The following is a 17,783-nucleotide window of genomic DNA, read 5'->3' as shown; positions in this document are numbered from 1 at the left end:
TGTCTTCCAATTGTTTGCATTTTCCTAGATTTCTTTAAAGGCTTCATTCATTTACTCTTTAAGGACCTCTGTCATCTTCATATGGTTGCTTGCAAGGTCTTTATCTTGTGCTTCAGTTATGTTGGAATATTCAGTGCCCACTGCGGTAGGATAGCTGAGCACTGGTGGGGATATATTGCCCTGGCTGTTATTGAACGTGTTCTAATGCTAACATCTAGGCATCCGGGTTTGGGATGATTATAGGTCTAGGTGTTGATGTCTGGGTTTGTCAATTGGGTAGGTGTTATGTTGTTGGTTTTGTTCGTTTGTTTGTTTCTTTTCTGGATTTTCATAGAGTGTGATAGCTGTGTATTGCCTGTTTTACAGGCCTGCTCAGCTGGTGTATTCACAGGGAATGACTGCTGGTATTGGATACTGGAATGCAATGATGAGTTGGGGGGAGTGAGGTTAGGAGGAGATTGTCTATGGGTTCCACAGGAGAGGTGGGCTGGGAGGAAAGGAGGCTGTAGTTTGTGATCTGTTGATGTTCTGAAGAAGAGACTGAGTGATTAGGTCTAGAGGAAAAGAGAAAGAGAAAGAGAAAGAGAAAGAGAAAGAGAAAAAGAGAGAGGGAGAGGGAGAGGGAGAGGGAGAGGGAGAGAGAGGGAGAGAGAGAGAGAGAGAGAGAGAGAGAGAGAGAGAGAGAGAGAGAGAGCTGAGAAGGTCTGTGGGCAGCCTACCTAGTTTTCTGGCAGGTGTGGCCTGTATCTCAATAGGAGGCACCTGCTTAAGTTGAGGGCTGGGGTACAATGAATTGGGGAAGGATGTTAGGAGTGGATAGTCTATGGGATCCACAGAAGATATAGATGGGGTGGGGTGGGAGGATGAGACCCTGGAGCTAGTTCTCTTGTATCACTAAGGATAAGACTGAAGGATTTGGTCTGGGAGAACAAAGAGATCAGAAAAAGATCTGCAGGTAGCCTATAGATATAACAATATATTGTTATAAAATATATTTTTCATTTATATTTAGAAGTGGATAACAATATCGAACAGAAGCCTTTATCCAGGTAAGACTATATAAATTAAAAATATGTCATGAGTCCAAAGATAAGGAAGTATTGTTATTGAGTGTACCTTGAGATAGACACAATACTATGTGTTCAATGCTTGCTGTGTCCACAGCCAGTTTGCAAAGTATCTATGTTACTAAACCCTCTTTAGAACTGCTTAGACAACTGCTGCCCTGATTATTTGGTCTATGGTCCTGGCTCTGCACTGCATCTCTTGCCCTTCTGTACAGATCAAAGTGCAGAACCACCTCATATCAATTCAGAAAGTTAAGTTGTGTGACTTGGCTGTGGTCTATCCTCAGAAGCTGGGTTACATAGCCAGACAGCCTATGTGAATAATTTTGACAACTGCAGTTGGATCTAACACCTCATGTTTTATCGCTGAAGTTTTTAAGGCAGATATGGCAGACGTTCATAGCTTTTACATGGGAAGAATCAGGTGACCTTTGTAGATGAATGAAGAGTATCAATATGTAGATTATATGTAGATCTACATAGGCCATGTAGATCATGGCCTATGAATACTAGTTAGCATTAGCTTAGAGGAGTTGTTTATTTTTTTTAAGAGAAAGAGGGTTCTCTAAATATCCCTAGATGGCCTAGAACTCATTTTGTAACAAAGGATGGACTCAAAAATCATAGAAATACATTATCTTCTGCCTTCCGAGTTCTGGGATTAAAGGCATTAAGTACTAACTTTTGACTTAAAGGATATTTGTAATTGATTACTTACTAATGTTGTAGATTTCTGTTTCTAGAACCACACCCTTCCTTGGTTTTTTTAAAAAGCATTTTTCTTTTCTATTTTTTTCATTTTTGAGAATTAAATATTCATTTTCATCAGTACACAGATTAAAAACATCTAGAATTTCAGGATTTTAAGGACTCTTAGAATACGTGTTAGTATTCCTTGTGTTTCATTTCCTTCCCAAGTGATGTTTCCATTGGGGAGGCCTGAAGTTCAAACATGAAAGTAATTTATGTCGACAGAGCACATGTCACAAATGAGATTTTACTCTAGCTTCTGAGTTGTAAAGCTGGTAGTCTGAAAACCCAGCTGGTAGTCTCCTCATTTATCTACAGGTGTGTGAGTGTTTAGTAATAAAATGGGAGAGCACAGGAAATGAAACCCATGGAGGAGGTAAGTGTGGGCTTAGCAGGTTAACCTCCTAAAGGAGGATGGGACTGAGTTTACAGTGGAAAGTGGAGCTTGAAGAACATTAGTTTGGGTAGCAGCGAGGGTTCTAGAAAAGCGGTGAAAACAATGGGGTGTGTGGCAGATGTGACAAGGATAACAGGGAAACTCAAGTTTAGAGACACTAAAATGATCACAAAAGCACATTAAAACCGGGAATTAAAGAGAGTCCTGAAAATGTGTTGCTGTTTAGACTGCCTAGTTGGAGGACCTGAAAATGTCAAGGTGTCTGTTGAAAGGTCCCAGTTTGGGGCTGGGGAGACAGCCCTGTCAGTGAAGTGCATCTTCTCTAAACATGAGACACTGATTCAAGCACACAAATAAAAGCCCAGGCGTGATTGCACACGCTTGTCCATCCATCACTGGGGAGTCAGACTTACAGTTATTCCGATCACTTGCTGAAAACCAAATAGAATAATGGATTTGTTTCCTGGTGCAGTGAGACACCTGTGTATGGTGGATGGCACCCGAGGAGGAAGCACACTGATGTCCACTGTCCTCCACACACACACAAACACCAGCACATGTATCTATACACATGTGCAAACACACACACACACACACACACACACACACAAAGATGTGAATGTGATTTGAACCCCTTAAAGAGGTCTCTGTAGCAGATATGCTTTCGGTACCCAATACTCTTTATCAGTTTACATAAATAATTAGTCTTCGCCCAGGTGTAGACAATGGACAAGGCATAGAGTGCTTAGTCTTCAACCAGAGTCAGCCACTGGGAAAGGTGCCGACAACCTTCTGTCTTGTTTTAGCAGTGGATTCATTTCAGTTCAGGTAGCAAATGTATGTACTCGTTAGGGGAATTATCAGCTCCAACTTTAAGAGAGGCAATTTGTACAGGCAAAAGTCAATATATTGGTGATTGACTCTCTCTCTCTGTGTCTCTCTCTGTCTGTGTCTCTCTCTGTCTGTGTCTCTCTCTGTCTCTGTCTCTCTGTCTCTGTCTCTCTGTCTCTGTCTCTCTGTCTCTGTCTCTGTCTCTCTGTCTCTGTGTCTGTGTGTGTGTGTGTGTTGCATATGTCTGTGTGCAGGCTTAGAGGTAAGAGGAGGATATTGGTATCTTGCTCTATCATTCTCTATCTTTTCCACTTGATATAAGGTCTCTCAAGAACTTGGAGCTAGACTTGCAGCCAACAAGCCCCCATGATGCCCTTTCTCTGCCACCCACAGACCTAGGGCTGCAAATGCATGCCCAGTTTTTTTTCAAAATGTTTTTATTTATCAGATTTGAAACATCAAATTGCCACAATGGAAGGGTCAAAGAAAGAGCATCATCACCAAGTCACTGTCTACTATTGCCAGTCATTAAACCTACCAGCTCTCATATGTCTATTGTGAAACACAGTAGTACACAGTTTAAAGGTCAAGTTCCTGAAGAGAAAAGATCAAATCCTAAATGTGACAGCATACAAGGTTCCTGCAAATAAGAATGTTAATGACATGCTATTTTTGATTAAAATGTTTTACTTATTTTCAATGTTTTGGACATGACACAGTGTGTGTGTGTGTGTGTGTGTGTGTGTGTGTGTGTGTAAATCAAAGGACAATAACGGGATTTGTATTTCTCTTTCTACCATGTGAGTGGGCTCAAACTCAGGTCATCAGGCTTGATGCCAAGTGAAACAGCTATTGAAACATCCTGTCAAACCAATGGAATTTTGTATTGTTACATAATACGTGACACATAAACATGAATGTGCTAGTAAAAAGAAATGGAGTACAGACTTAATTCCTAAAACTCTAACAAGATGTTTTTATTCCTACTGTGCTTTCCCTAGTCTGCCTGACTCTAGAATCAACATGAGAACTCTCATGATTTTGGATTATGGATTTATGTTTCTATTCACAGGGGAGGAAAAGTGACTCTCAGAAAATGAGGTTGTTAACTTTCAAAGAAAAACTGTTTTTGGAATTTTAGAAAGAAGTTTTGTTATAGGGCATGCCCAGTTTTTTTACACGTATGATGCAGATTTAAACCCAAGTCCTTGTGTGTAGGCAGCAAGCACTCTTATTTTCTGAGCCATCTCCTAAGCTGCTGACTTTTTTAAAAGACTGGGACTATCAGTGAGTCTTTGTTGAATGGTTTATAGATTGAAATAAGTTAAAGCTCACAAAGTCAACCAAAAGTTTTAAAACATAGGATGACTTTGAATTACATAAATGTAGAAATGTCACTTAATACATTAGTACTGGATCTTTTCTCCAGAGTTTCTCAGATGACCAAATCCTGCCATTATTGCATTTTTTTTTCCTAAAGGCTCTCTCACAAACCTGATCCTGATGTCCCTGGGACTACAATAGAAGACAATGACAGTACCTCTGTTGTTAAGGTAAAAGGCACCTTAGTGAAATTTATTTTTTTATGATTTTTGTTAAAATGCAGCAGTAGTCTACCTATCACAGTTTCATATAGAAAGTTGGTCTGGGTTGGCATCCATTTTATATGTATGAAAGTTCCTTTCCTTAACCTTCAAGTAAGCAGCAAGTCCCTTCAGGTTGTGGTGGCCAATGAAGAGAATGGCCTGGAAACACATAGTGGTAGAAGATTGAGTGCTGGTCTCCGATAGTAGAAGATGTTTGATGTTTGCCCGAGGATTGTTTGCAGAAATAAATGAACATTGGAGTGATTTTAAAACACAGCTCTGGCAATACACCTAAATACATAATGGTTCCGGTTAGTGATTTCAGTGATCTGGGAGTCTCCCAGTTGCCTTTACTTTTAGCATAAATGCAGGTATGTTCTATGTTCCTATTTTAGCACCATATATATAGGAGAGAGCATCTCCTATATTTCTGTTTTTGCTTCTGTATTCAGACTAACAAGAAATTGTGGAAATTTAGACATGTGTAATCTGTTCATCAAAATTTGCATTATGGAGAGTTTGCACCATGTTTTCATTTGATTCCATTAAGAATATATTTAAAACTCTTCATTTAGTTAAAAAATATGTGATTTTCCCCAATTAGCCACCAGTTTTGGAAACGATGATTCAAACTATATAGTAACATTTAAGTTTTGATTTAAAAATAATATATACTTACATTCTAGGATTTGAAATAGAAGAAGGCTTTTATTTTTTTTCTTTTTTATTTTATAATTTAATTTTACATATCAGCCACGAATTCCCTTGTTCTCCCCCCTCCTCCCCCCCCTTCCTCCCAGCCCACCCCCCATTCCCATCTCTTCCAGGGCAAAGACTCCTGAGGATTGAGTTCAACTTGGTAGATTCAGTCCAGGGAGGTCCAGTCCCCTCCTCCCAGGCCTAGCCAAGACACCCTGCATAAGCCCCAGGTTTCGAACAGCCAGCTCATGCAATGAGCACAGGACCCGGTCCCACTGCCTGGATGCCTCCCAAACAGATCAAGCTAATCAACTGTCTCACTTATCCAGAGGGCCTGATCCAGTTGGGGGCTCCTCAGCTATTGGTTCATAGTTCATGTGTTCCCATTCATTTGGCTATTTGTCCCTGTGCTTTTTCCAACCTTGGTCTCAACAATTTTCACTCATACAAACCCTCCTCTTTCTCACCAATTGGACTCCTGGAGCTCCACTTGGGGCCTGGCCGTGGATCTCTGCATCTGGTTACCTCAGTCATTGGATGAGATTTCTAGCTCAACAATTAAGGTGTTTGGCCATCCTATCACCAGAGTAGGTCAGTTTGGGCTTTCTCTCGACCACTGCCAGTAGTCTATTGTGGAGGTATCCTTGTGGATTTCTGTGGACCTGTCTAGCACTTTGCTTCTTCCTATTCTCATGTGGTCTTCATTTATCATGGTCTCTTATGCCTTGTTCTCCCTCTCTGTTCTTGATCCAGCTGGGATCTCCCGCTCCCTTACGCTCTCTTTCCCTTGACCCTTGCCCTTCATTACCCCCACTCACGTCCAGGTTGTTCATGTAGATCTCTTCCATTTCTCTGTCATTGGGTGATCCCTGTGTCTTTCTTGGGGTCCTGTTTTCTAGGTAGCCTCCCTGGAGTTGTGAGTAGCAGTCTAGTCATCTTTGTTTTACATCTAGTATCCTCCTATGAGTGAGTACATACCATGTTTGTCTTTCTGAGTCTGGGTTACCTCACTCAGGATGATTTTTTCTAGATCCATCCATTTGCCTGCAAACCTCATGATGTCATTGTTTTTCTCTGCTGAGTAGTATTCCATTGTGTATATGTACCACATTTTATTTATCCATTCTTCAGTTGAAGGGCATCTAGGTTGTTTCCAGGTTCTGGCTATTACAAACAATGCTGATATGAACATAGCTGAACAAGTGCCCTTGTGGTATGATTGAGCATTCCTTGGGTATATGCCCAAGAGTGGTATAGCTGGATCTTGGGGGAGATTGATTCCCAATTTTCTAAGAAAGCACCATATTGATTTCCAAAGTGGTTGTACAAGCTTGCATTCCCACCAGCAGTGGAAGAGAGTTCCCCTAGCTCCACATCCTCTCCAGCATAAGCTGTCTTCAGTGGTTTTGATCATAGCCATTCTGACAGGTGTAAGGTGGTATCTTAGAGTCGTTTTGATTTGCATTTCCCTGATGATTAAGGATGTTGAGCAATTCCTTAAATGTCTTTCAGCCGTTTGAGCTTCCACTGTTGAGAATTCTCTGTTTAGTTCTATAGCCCATTTCTTAATTGGACTGTTGGGCATTTTGATGTCTAATTTCTTGAGTTCTTTATATATTCTGGATGTCAGCCCTCTGTCAGATGTGGGGTTGGTGAAGACCTTTTCCCATTCTGTAGGCTGTCGCTTTGCCTTGTTGACCATATCCTTTGCTCTACAAAAGCTTCTCAGTTTCAAGAGGTCCCATTGATTGATTGTTTTTCTCAGTGTCTGTGCTACTGGTGTTATATTTAGGAAGTGATCCCCTATGCCTATGCATTCAAGACTACTTCCTACTTTCTCTTCTATCAGGTTCAGAGTGGCTGGATTTATGTTGAGGTCTTTGATCCACTTGGACTTAAGTTTTGTCAACGGTGACAGATATGGACGTTGATATCCAGTTATGCCAGCACCATTTGTTGAAGATGCTTTCTTTTTCCATTGTACAGTTTTGGCTTCTTTGTCAAAAATTATATGTTCATGGGTGTGCAGATTAATGTCAGGGTCTTCCATTCAATTCCATTGTTCCACATGTCGGTTTTTATGCCAAGCTGTTTTTATTACTGTAGCTCTAATAGTAGAGCTTGAGGTCAGGGATTGTGATGCCTCCAGAGGTTGTTTTATTGTACAGGATTCTTTTGGCTATCCTGAGTTTTTTGTTTTTCCATATGAAGTTGAGTATTATTCTTTCCAGGTCTGTGAAGAATTGTGTTGGTATTTTGATGGGGATTGCATTGAATCTGTAGATTGCTTTTGGTAGGATTGCCATTTTTACTATGTTAATCCTGCCTATCCATGAGCATGGAAGATCTTTCCATTTTCTGACATGTTCTTCAATTTCTTTCTTCAGGGACTTAAAGTTCTTGTCATATAGGTCCTTCACTTGCTTGGTTAGTGTTACCCCAAGGTATTTTATATCATTTGTGGCTATTGTAAAGGGTGATGTATCTCTGATTTCCTTCTCAGCCTGTTTGTCAATTGTATATAGGAGGGCTACTGATTTGTTTGAGTTATCTTGTATCCTGCTATGTTGCTGAAGGTGTTTATAAGCTGTATCAGTTCCTTGGTTGAATCTTTGGGGTCACTCAAGTATACTATCATCTGTCTTTTCTGACTTTGATGTGATCATTTTTGTTTTGTCTTGTTATATTTTATTTTGTTATATTTTCTAATGATGATTGAATGAATGAATGAATGAATGAATGAATGAAAAACCTAGCCAGTAGGCTAAAAGTTAACGATGGAACTGTCATTTATACCTGCTGGAGAGAGAAAATCAATTTTTCTCCAATGCAAGGACAATGATATATCCACTACTCCAGGGCAGATCTCATGTTCAGGAGTACTTGACCAACAAATAATGGACTCCACAGTTTTTCCTGTATGTGATTTTATTTGTTTATAGTTTGGTATTTTGTTGTTGTTTTTTTCTCAGTGATACTGTACTTTGTTTTATAAATTATTGGCGCTGTGTTGTTTTATTAGGTTTTGTCTTGTTTTTTAGGGAAGAACTTAAAAGTTGGGTGGGTAGGGTGTAGGCAAGGATCTGGACAAATTTTAGGGAGGGGAAGAATATGATCAAAATATATTTGAATTTAAAAATGATTTTAAATAATAAAAATTATTTTTAAAAGATGATAAAAAAAAAGTGTGGTGGGATTCTGATGTGAATCCACCTGAGCCTGGGCTTTTTTTTTTTTTTTTTTAGTCAGAAAAATTTTTATTACTTCTTTTAATTTTCTCATTTGTTATGGGTCTGTTTAGGTTGTTGATCTCATTTGGATTAATATTTTGGTGGTTTGGATGAACCTGGAAATTGGTGCATTTCTTTTAGAATTTCCAATTTTATAGAGGACATGTTTTTAAAATAATTTTGACCACCTCATTTCTTAGTATTTTTATATGCATGAGTCTTTTGCCTATATGTATATCTGTGCACTATGTGCATACAATATCCATGGAGGCCAGGAGAGGGCACTAAAGCCCCTGGGACTGGAGTCACAGACTGCTGTGAGCCACCATGCAGGTGCTGGGAATGGAACCCCAGAACTTCTGGAATAGCAACAGGTGCTCTTAACTTCTGAGCCACCTCTCTATTCTTAGAACAAAGGCTTTGAAAGCATTCCTTTATTATGTTCTGAATTTCTTGGTGTCTGTTGTAACGACTCTCTGTTTACCTCTTTCCTTCTTTCAGTTTGTTGGGCAAAGGTCTGTTGATTTCTCTTCTTCTTCTTTTTTTTTTTTTAATTGAATCTACTTTTATTTTTTATTTATGTATTTTTTACTTTGCAATACAATTCAGTTCTACATATCAGCCACGGATTCCCTTGTTCTCCCCCCTCCCGCCCCCCTCACCTTCCCCCCAGCGCCCCCAACCCCCCCCCCCACCGCAGACTGAGATCAACCTGGTAGACTCAGTCCAGGTAGGTCCAGTCCCCTCTTCTCAGGCCGAGCCAAGCGATCCTGCATAGGCCCCAGGTTTCAAACAGCCCACTCATGCAATGAGCACAGGACCCGGTCCCACTGCCTGGATGCCTCCCAAACAGATCAAGCCAATCAACTGTCTCACCCATTCAGAGGGCCTGATTCAGTTGGTGACCCCTCAGCCATTGGTTCATATTTCATGTGTTTCCGTTCGTTTGGCTATTTGTCTCTGTGCTTTATCCAACCTTGGTCTCAACAATTCTCGCTCATATAAACCCTCCTCTTTCTCGCTAATTGGACTCCCAGAGATCCACCCGGGGCCTAGCCATGGATCTCTGCATCCAGATCTCTCAGTAGTTGGATGAGGTTTCTAGCACGACAATTAGGGTGTTTGGCCATCCCATCACCAGAGTAGGTCGGTTCGGGCTGTATCTCGACCATTGCCAGCAGTCTGTTGTGGGGGTATCTTTGTGGATTTCTGTGGGCCTCTCTAGCACTTTGCTTCTTCCTATTCTCATGTGGTCTTCATTTACCATGGTCTCCTATTCCTTGTTCTCCCTGTCTGTTGTTGATCCAGCTGGGATCTCCCGCTCCCCCAAGCTCTCTTTCCCTTGACCCTCGCCCTTCATTAGCCCCACTCATGTCCAGGCTGTTCATGTAGATCTCATTCCATATCTCTGTCAAGAACCAGCTCTTAGATTCATTGCTTCTTTCAATGGTTTTGTTTGCTTCTATTTCGTTAATCTCTGGGCAGATGGACTTCCTTCTTTGGTTGTGTGTCTGATGTCAGATTTTAGCCTGCCTTAGATAAGGCCAATGCCAGAGCTGTGTGGCCAGTTAGGCCAGGCAAAGCTGGGGCATGAGCTACTTGACTGGACCTTCATCAGGCAAAGCTAATGTGAGCCATGGTCTGGAGCTATGCCTATGAGTGTGGGTATGGTAGGGGTGGGAGGTGGGAGTAAGGGAGGTACTCACCAGCTGAAGTCAGAGCCTGAGGGTCCAGAGTAGGTCTTTGGGTGCTGAGATGGCAGCTGTGGGTGTGGCTATGGCAGAGAGAGGATTTACAAATAAAGTCAGAGACTGAGGTCCAGAGTAGGTCTTTGAGTATTGAGATGGCAGCTGTGTGGGTGGATGTGACTATTTTCACTTCTTAATGATAGGTCAGTAATCGTGAGTAGCTAAGCATTTATAAGGATATACAATTATTAAATTAGTAGTGTCTATTTTTTTCTGTGTCGATATCTGACGACTACTAAGGGAAAGAGAGTTGTTTGAAGACATACATCTCAAAACAAAAAAATATGAGCAAATGTATATTCCATCTTTCCTATATGCAGAAAATAACTCAAGACCAAGAAAAAACTAAATGTGACAGTGAATATAAAACTGTCGGTCTTCAGCCTCCCTCTGAGGACGCAATTGAAGAAAAATGGGTACGGATAGTTGCAACACAGTATTCATATCTTAACCAGTACCTCAGAGAAAGATTCAAGGAGAAGATGAAAGAAGGTTTTGAATCTGATACATCTGATGACGAACTACTACCTAGTACCTCTGGAGGAAGAACACACTCAATGGTAAGTAGTTCCCACTAATTTTAAAAGTGCTTGTTTCATGATGGGGGAAAGATGATGTGGAGGGTCTCTCTGTGGTACTGCAGAGTTTCCCAACAAAAGAACCCAGCCTTGGACATGCCCTCACATCTCCTTGTTTTCTTAGTCACAGGAATACTTTGGTTAGTCATCTTCCCAGCCTTACATGCAAATAATTAAAGCTATGAAAATAACAAATCTTAAACCTGCCGTGGTTTAAACACAAAGAAGAATTCTAGCACTAATACAAAAACAAACGATAATAACCACACAATAGTAGTGAGGGAACTGGGGGTCATTACAGTTGAAATGACATTTGATGTATGTAAACCAAAGCATAAGTAATTGGAAATTTGATATTAGACATATGCCTAAATATAGTAAACCCAAATTGTAGTCATTTATGCACTTCAAAGATATAATTTTATTGAATTGAAATAAAAAGACATCATATTTCTGTAGTTAAAGTTATATGTATGAGAACAGTTGAATTCTCAATTTTCTTCTCTATCTACTTAAAAAGTGTCAGAAATGTGTCTAGGTTTGCATTTCTTTTTTTAGTTCATTGAGAATTTCATATGATGCATTTTGATCACACTCATCCCACAGCTCCTCACAGACTACAGCCCCCTTCCCTTTGTCCTCAGGCTTTTCTCTAAATGCCATTGAATCGGATTTGTGTTACCACCTACTGGAGCACGGTCCACCAACAGGGGCTACACAGACCCTTACAGAAAACTCCCTCTCCCTCTCCTAGCAGCAATTATTGCCAATACCTCCTCAGTATGGGTGGGACTTCAGGTTCACCTCCCTTCTTCAGGTCTTGCACATGCTACTGCAACTGCTGTGGCGTTCATACATGCAAATACCCTGTTTTGTCCAGAAAAGACCGCTTCCTTGCAGTTATCCACCACTTCTGGCTCTTACAGTCTTTTTGCCCCCTCTTCTACAATGATACCTGAGCCTTAGGAGAGGGTATAAGATAGGTTTTCATTTAGGGCTGAGAATTCTGCAGAGACCAGTTGTGGGTCTCTGTCAATCATCATCTACTGCAAAAAGAAGCTTCTCTGATGAGGGTTAGTAGAGGCACTAATCTATGGGCTTAATGAAAGAGATTGGTAAGTCATTAGGAGTCAGTTTAATGTTGTCCTCTATGGGGATTCCAAATGAAACATGAACATCTACATATTCAAAGCTTATAATCTACAAATAAGAGAAAACTTGCAGTACTGTCTTTCTGGGTCTAGGCTACCTCACTTGGAATGACGGTTTCCAGCTTCATCCTTTTATGTGTGGCTTTTAGGACTGAATTTTCTAATCAACTGAATAAAATTCCATTATGTAAATACACCACATTTTATTCTCTTTTGATAAGTTAATGAACATCTAGGTGGTTTCCATTTTTCTGGAAACTGGGAATAAGACAGCAATGAACATGGATGAGCAAGTATCACTGCAGAAGGATATAGAGTCCTTGGATAGATGCTCAAGGACTAATATAGAAGGACTATGTGATCAATTTATTTGTAGGTTTACAAGGAATATCTACACTGATTTCCATAGTTGGCTACACCAGTTTGCACTCCCACCAGCTGTGAAAACCTGTTCCTCTTTCCCCACATCCATGCCAACATTTGTTGTCATTTTAAGAACCTTAGCCACTCTGACTGGGGGGAGATGAAATGTCAAAGTAGTTTTAATTTGTATTTTTCTGATGGCTAAGGATATTGAACATTTAAAAAATTTTATCAACCATTTAGTTTCCATATTTTGGGAACTATTTGTTTAGTAAAACTAAACTATTTGTTTAGTCCCATGCCTCATTTTTTTAAATTGGGTTGCTTTCTTTCCCTGATGTTTATGTATTTACTTGTTAGTTAGTTAGTTAGTTAGTTAGTTAGTTAGTTAGTTAGTTAGTTCTTTTCATATTCTAGACAGAAGCCTTCTGTCAGACAGATAGCTGGTCAAGATTTTTTCACATTCTGTAGGCTTCCTTTTTACTCCAATTATGTTGTCCTTTTCTATGCAGAAACTTTTTAGTTTTATGTGTTCCCATTTCTCATTTGTTTGTCTTAATGCTTGTACTATCAGGATCTGTTCAGAAAATCCATTCTAGTGCCTATAAATTCAAGTATATTTCCTACTCTTTTTTCTACCAAATTCAGGGTACCAGATCTTATATTAAGGTCCTTGATATATATGGATTTGAGTTTTGTTCAAGGTAAAGTAATAAGAATCAAGTTTTATTCTTCTACATGTAGCTTCCTTGTTTGACCAGCATCATTTGTTAAAGATACTGTCTTTACAACAAGGTTGGCCTCTTAGTCAAAAATCAGGTAGCTGTACAATTGTAGGCTGTAGGCCTACACTACAAACACACACACACACACACACACACACACACACACACACACACACACATTTTTTAGTTATGTTCAGTGTATCTTGCAAATATATCTTCTGGAGAACATATGCATTTTGCAACTAAAGCTATCATTCTCCCATGTAGCAATTCAGGTATGCCTTACAAGTACTCTGGGTGCCTCAGACTTCGTGGAACAACCTGAAGACATTGCCCTTTAGTGTTCCCTGATACTTGTCTGGCTAATATTCTGCTCTGTTATCATTTTTCTCCTGTATAGTAAGTAGTGCCTGGTAAATAGCACTGAAACCCTGAATGTAGAAGTCCTAGGCTCTTACCTAATACAAATGATTTCAGCTTTTAATGATAGCCTAGTGATTTTTGGGTAGCTGCGCATAGATATGAATAAATTTAACTGTTAATTACCAATTATTTTCTGCTTCACTGTCTCCATAACCTTTGTCTTGTAAAGTTACAGTCATTTTAAAATACAAGCACCCCAAATAAAGAACACTGAGACTGAAACAAATCAAATTAATCTTCCATCTTCTCCTCAGCAGAAAATGTCCTCAAAACAAGAATACACATCCACACAATCAGAACATTTCTCTGAAAAAAAGAGTAAGGAGGAGATGTGGGCCCAGATGAGTGCACACCAGTATGCATGTCTTAACGAAATTCTCAGGAAAGATTTCAAGAAGAAAATGCGTAAAATGTATGAAAAGTCTGAAAGCAACATCTGTTCTAACAGAGTGCCAATTCCCAGTAAGCCCAAAGAGAAAGCATACTTAAAGGTAATTCTGTTCCCTCTGATCTGAAAATTGCATATATTTGAGCTTGTAGGAAAAGATGCGTCTGGACTGCCCATCTCTGAAGTAGGGTAGATATTTTCCAAACAACAGCAAAACCTAAATCGTGAAAATAACTTGCATTTCCTCATGCTCCCAGTCCCAGGAATACACTGGCCAGTCATCATCTAAGGTTTAAGCAAAATAAAGTAGACTCTAAAGATAACAAACTAAAAAGCAAACATGTTTTTAACACCATAAGGAAAATTCATACAATTATGGTGAAAGTAAATAATAGTAAAAATAAAGGCCCAGGAGTCGTTACAGTTGATATGAAAGGAACCAACATGGCGGCTCTGCAAGTGATACCAGAACGAAGTGTATATAAGGAACTGGGGGTTAGCCAGTAGACACATGGCAAAGTCTAGTGAACCAAAGGTGTCTGGGCTTCTAGGATCATGTGACTGGAATGAAAATAGCACCACAGTTTTCCCACTGTTGACTTATCTACTTGAATAGTTGTAGCTAGAGTTTTTCACTCCAGGTCCTGCCAAGCCCCAGCAGTCCCGTAGCCCACTTATAAAATAAACATATAGACGCTTGTATTATTTAGACTGCTCGGCCATTAGCTCAGGCCTACCACTGTCTAGCCCTTACTCTTATACTCAGCCCATTTTTGTTAATCTATATGTCGCCACGTGTTTCGTGGCTTTACATGCTGCTACCTGGATGGCAGGCTGGCGTCCCTCCCAGACTTCCACGTCCCAGCCTCTCCTCTCTGTTTGTCCTGCCTATCCTATACTGCCTGCCTGGCTACTGGCCAATCAGTGTTTTATTTATTCACAACATACAGGGCATCCCACAGCAAATAGTTGACTACTCAAGTTTGTATCTCCCTTGCTTTTACATTAAATAATCCAGAATTTGTATAAGTTTTCATCTTGAAGGTATACGTTTATTGTATTTTACAAATATTTACCCTTTAAATCCATATGCACCTTTTATTATGTATACATTGATACTCAGTTGTGCCTTCTAAGTTTTCTGGGTACCTCAGATTTCGAGTAACAAACGAAGACATTGGCTTTTACCATTTCCTGATTCTTGCCTGCCCATCATTCTGCTCTATTACCTGTTTTCTCCATTAAGTAAACAGCATCATGACATTGAAGAGGAACTTCAGTTGGGAAAGTCTCTCCAACAGATTGCATGTAGGCAAGTGTGTGGGGCATTTTCTTGCTTAATGATTGATGTGCAAGGACCCAGTTTAGGATGAAGAGTGCTACCTTTGGGCAGACAGTCTTGGGTCATATCTGAAAACATGCTGAGAAAGCCATGAGGAGCAAACCAGTAAGCAGCTAATGGGTCCATGGCTTCTTCTTAAGTTCCTACTTTGAGTTTCTGTCTTGACTTCCTTCACTAGATTGTGACCCAGGGTATAGAAGCCAAATAATTCCTTTCCTTGCATGTTGCTTTGGGTCATGCTTTTTATGACAGAAACAGAAAGAAACATCCATTGAGCCATCACCTCGGCCTCATCTTGCAGCTGTTTTGAGAAAACTGGATATTAAAAGAAGAAACTATTTCACATGCATGTATTTGCTTTGCACACACTGTTTCAAAATCAACTCACCAAAAGAGATATGTGGCCCAGAGAAGATACATATAGTTACTTGCACAAACTGAATTAGACATTACGATTCCAGAGGTTTCTTCAACAATCTGGACTTTCAATTACCTATAAGGAATTGAATTTAGTATGCTTTGAGCCATGTCATTGATCAGTACCTGTGCAGAAGGTTTCCCTTCTATATGAGCCACACAAATGCATTGGTTTGCTAAAAATCTAATTTGTGCTTTTTTTCTTTAATTAATATTTTCTGAAATAATAATATAATTATATCATTTACTTCCCTTCATTTTTCTCCCCCAACTCCTCCCATAGACTCCCCTTTGCTCTCAAATTTATGGTCTCTCTTTATGTTTTTACACAACACACACACACACACACACACACACATATACACACAATACACACACACACACACACACACACACTCTTAAATATATGAATACAACCTGCTCAGTCAATATAATTTTACATGTATGTATACTTGTATTTATATAACCTCAGGGCTGAACATTGGTATTAGATGATTCATTGAGGGAGGTACTTCCCTGGAGAGGACCATCTCTCCACTCCTTAGCATTTCCCACTCACCCATAGTTCTTTATATAGAGGTGTGGCCCTGTGACCTTTTGCCCTTCTATGTTAGCTGTCTATTGATATCATTTTTGTTCATGTCATGTTTAGGCAGCCATGTTGATAAGACTTTATGGGTGTAGCTACTTTGACTTTTCTAGGAGGCACAATCTCACAGCAAATGTCATCTACTCTCCCTCCATAAGTAACTAAACTTAACACTCTGTCATCCACTGTGATAAAAATTTTAGTATTTTCCAGATGGTTTGTATTAATTCATATTAAGAAAGTTTAAATTACATGTTAATTCTTGAATATGGGATTACATACTAGGTATTAGACACTGGTAATTGTAAGAACTTTTGTTTACAGGATAGTGGATGTTGCTCAGTGTTGGAATCCTTTCCTAGCATCAAACAATGGATTTGAATCCAAGCCTAAAAAATTCTTGTACTTCATTTATGCTATAATCATATTTCCATGAAACATATAGTGGTTGTAGTTTGGTCCATTACTGTCAAACATATTATATTCCTCTCATGCCTGAAATGTGCACTAACCTGGTCAATTTATCATTCTAAATGCAATCCATATCAATAATATCTGAATTTTCCTTCATAAAGCATTGTATCTTTATTTCTAATATTTTGCCTAACATTTTTCTAGAAATACTTTATAAGGCATAAAATCTTTACACATAAACTATAAACTTAATTTTTAAAAGGACTGAAGAGATAGCTCAGAATTTAAAGCCCTTACTATTCCTTCAAGAAGACCTGAATTTAGTTCCCAGAACTTACATAGTAACATACAACCACCTGTAATTCCAATTCCACAGATCTGATGCCTGATTCAGGCCTCCAAGAGCTTCAGCACACACATGGAGACAGTCAGGCACACATGTACATAAACAAATTAAAATAAACATAAACTCTTAAAATCTAGTAATTTCCTGTGAAACCTTATCTTAAACAGTCTTTACAATTAAGGTAAATTTTATTCTGAAAAATTTGCACTCTCTCACTTATATAATGTCCTCTAATGATATATGTATGATAAGCTTAAGCCTCCTGACAAGGTGATTGACATTATGAACAATGTGTCCATAATAACCAGCATGTTAGGATAACTTAAAAAGAATTTATTCTCTAGAACTGAAATTTGTAGTCTCATTACCATTCACACTTATGTCAAGGTTATAGAATCAGTTCTACCCCAGTTTCTAATTGTCTTTACTGCCTGTACTGAGAGATAAAATCAACACTTAGCCAGGTATCCCTGCAGAAAGAGCAGCTAAAGGACACACACATGCACACCCTTATATACATATACATATGCATACATAAAAACAGTCAAAATGGAGTTATTTATAACAGGACCACAATGACCCTACTAGACATCAAAGATTAACAATACAAAACCCATTGTTCAAGAATTGTTTTGTAATGTTAAAAATCATCCAAGTCACTATTTTTGGCAAATTTAACAAAATTAAATTTATTTCAGTTAACACTGAGCAAGTTTGTTGGTTCATGGTTTTCTGCTGA

General features: G+C 39.3%; 1 protein-coding gene and 1 long non-coding RNA gene across 12 annotated transcripts in view; one reads left to right on the top strand and one right to left on the bottom strand.

Annotated features, from left to right (window-relative positions):
• The window catches only part of LOC131901988 (uncharacterized protein PF3D7_1120000-like), a 76,883-nt gene that overhangs the window by 29,675 nt on the left and 29,425 nt on the right, over positions 1-17,783 (top strand). For 6 of the 11 annotated variants that reach the window (XM_059253025.1, XM_059253032.1, XM_059253027.1 and 3 more), the window contains 4 exons: positions 1,013-1,049; positions 4,526-4,598; positions 10,629-10,868; positions 13,803-14,039. In XM_059253025.1, coding sequence (XP_059109008.1) covers positions 1,013-1,049; positions 4,526-4,598; positions 10,629-10,868; positions 13,803-14,039 — 587 coding nt within the window. The remainder of the gene's footprint in view (positions 1-1,012; positions 1,050-4,525; positions 4,599-10,628; positions 10,869-13,802; positions 14,040-17,783) is intronic. The other 5 variants (XM_059253031.1, XM_059253030.1, XM_059253035.1 and 2 more) reach the window with 3 other exon arrangements.
• LOC131901993 (uncharacterized) overlaps positions 1-17,783 on the bottom strand; it is a 73,399-nt gene that overhangs the window by 26,311 nt on the left and 29,305 nt on the right. Inside the window, exon 2 of the long non-coding RNA XR_009376964.1 lies at positions 10,267-10,334. This is a non-coding gene — a long non-coding RNA (uncharacterized LOC131901993). The remainder of the gene's footprint in view (positions 1-10,266; positions 10,335-17,783) is intronic.

Source organism: Peromyscus eremicus, unplaced genomic scaffold (genome assembly GCF_949786415.1).
Source record: "Peromyscus eremicus unplaced genomic scaffold, PerEre_H2_v1 PerEre#2#unplaced_1054, whole genome shotgun sequence".
Classification (NCBI taxonomy): Eukaryota; Metazoa; Chordata; class Mammalia; order Rodentia; family Cricetidae; genus Peromyscus; species Peromyscus eremicus.
This window is presented reverse-complemented; position numbering and strand designations above follow the sequence as displayed.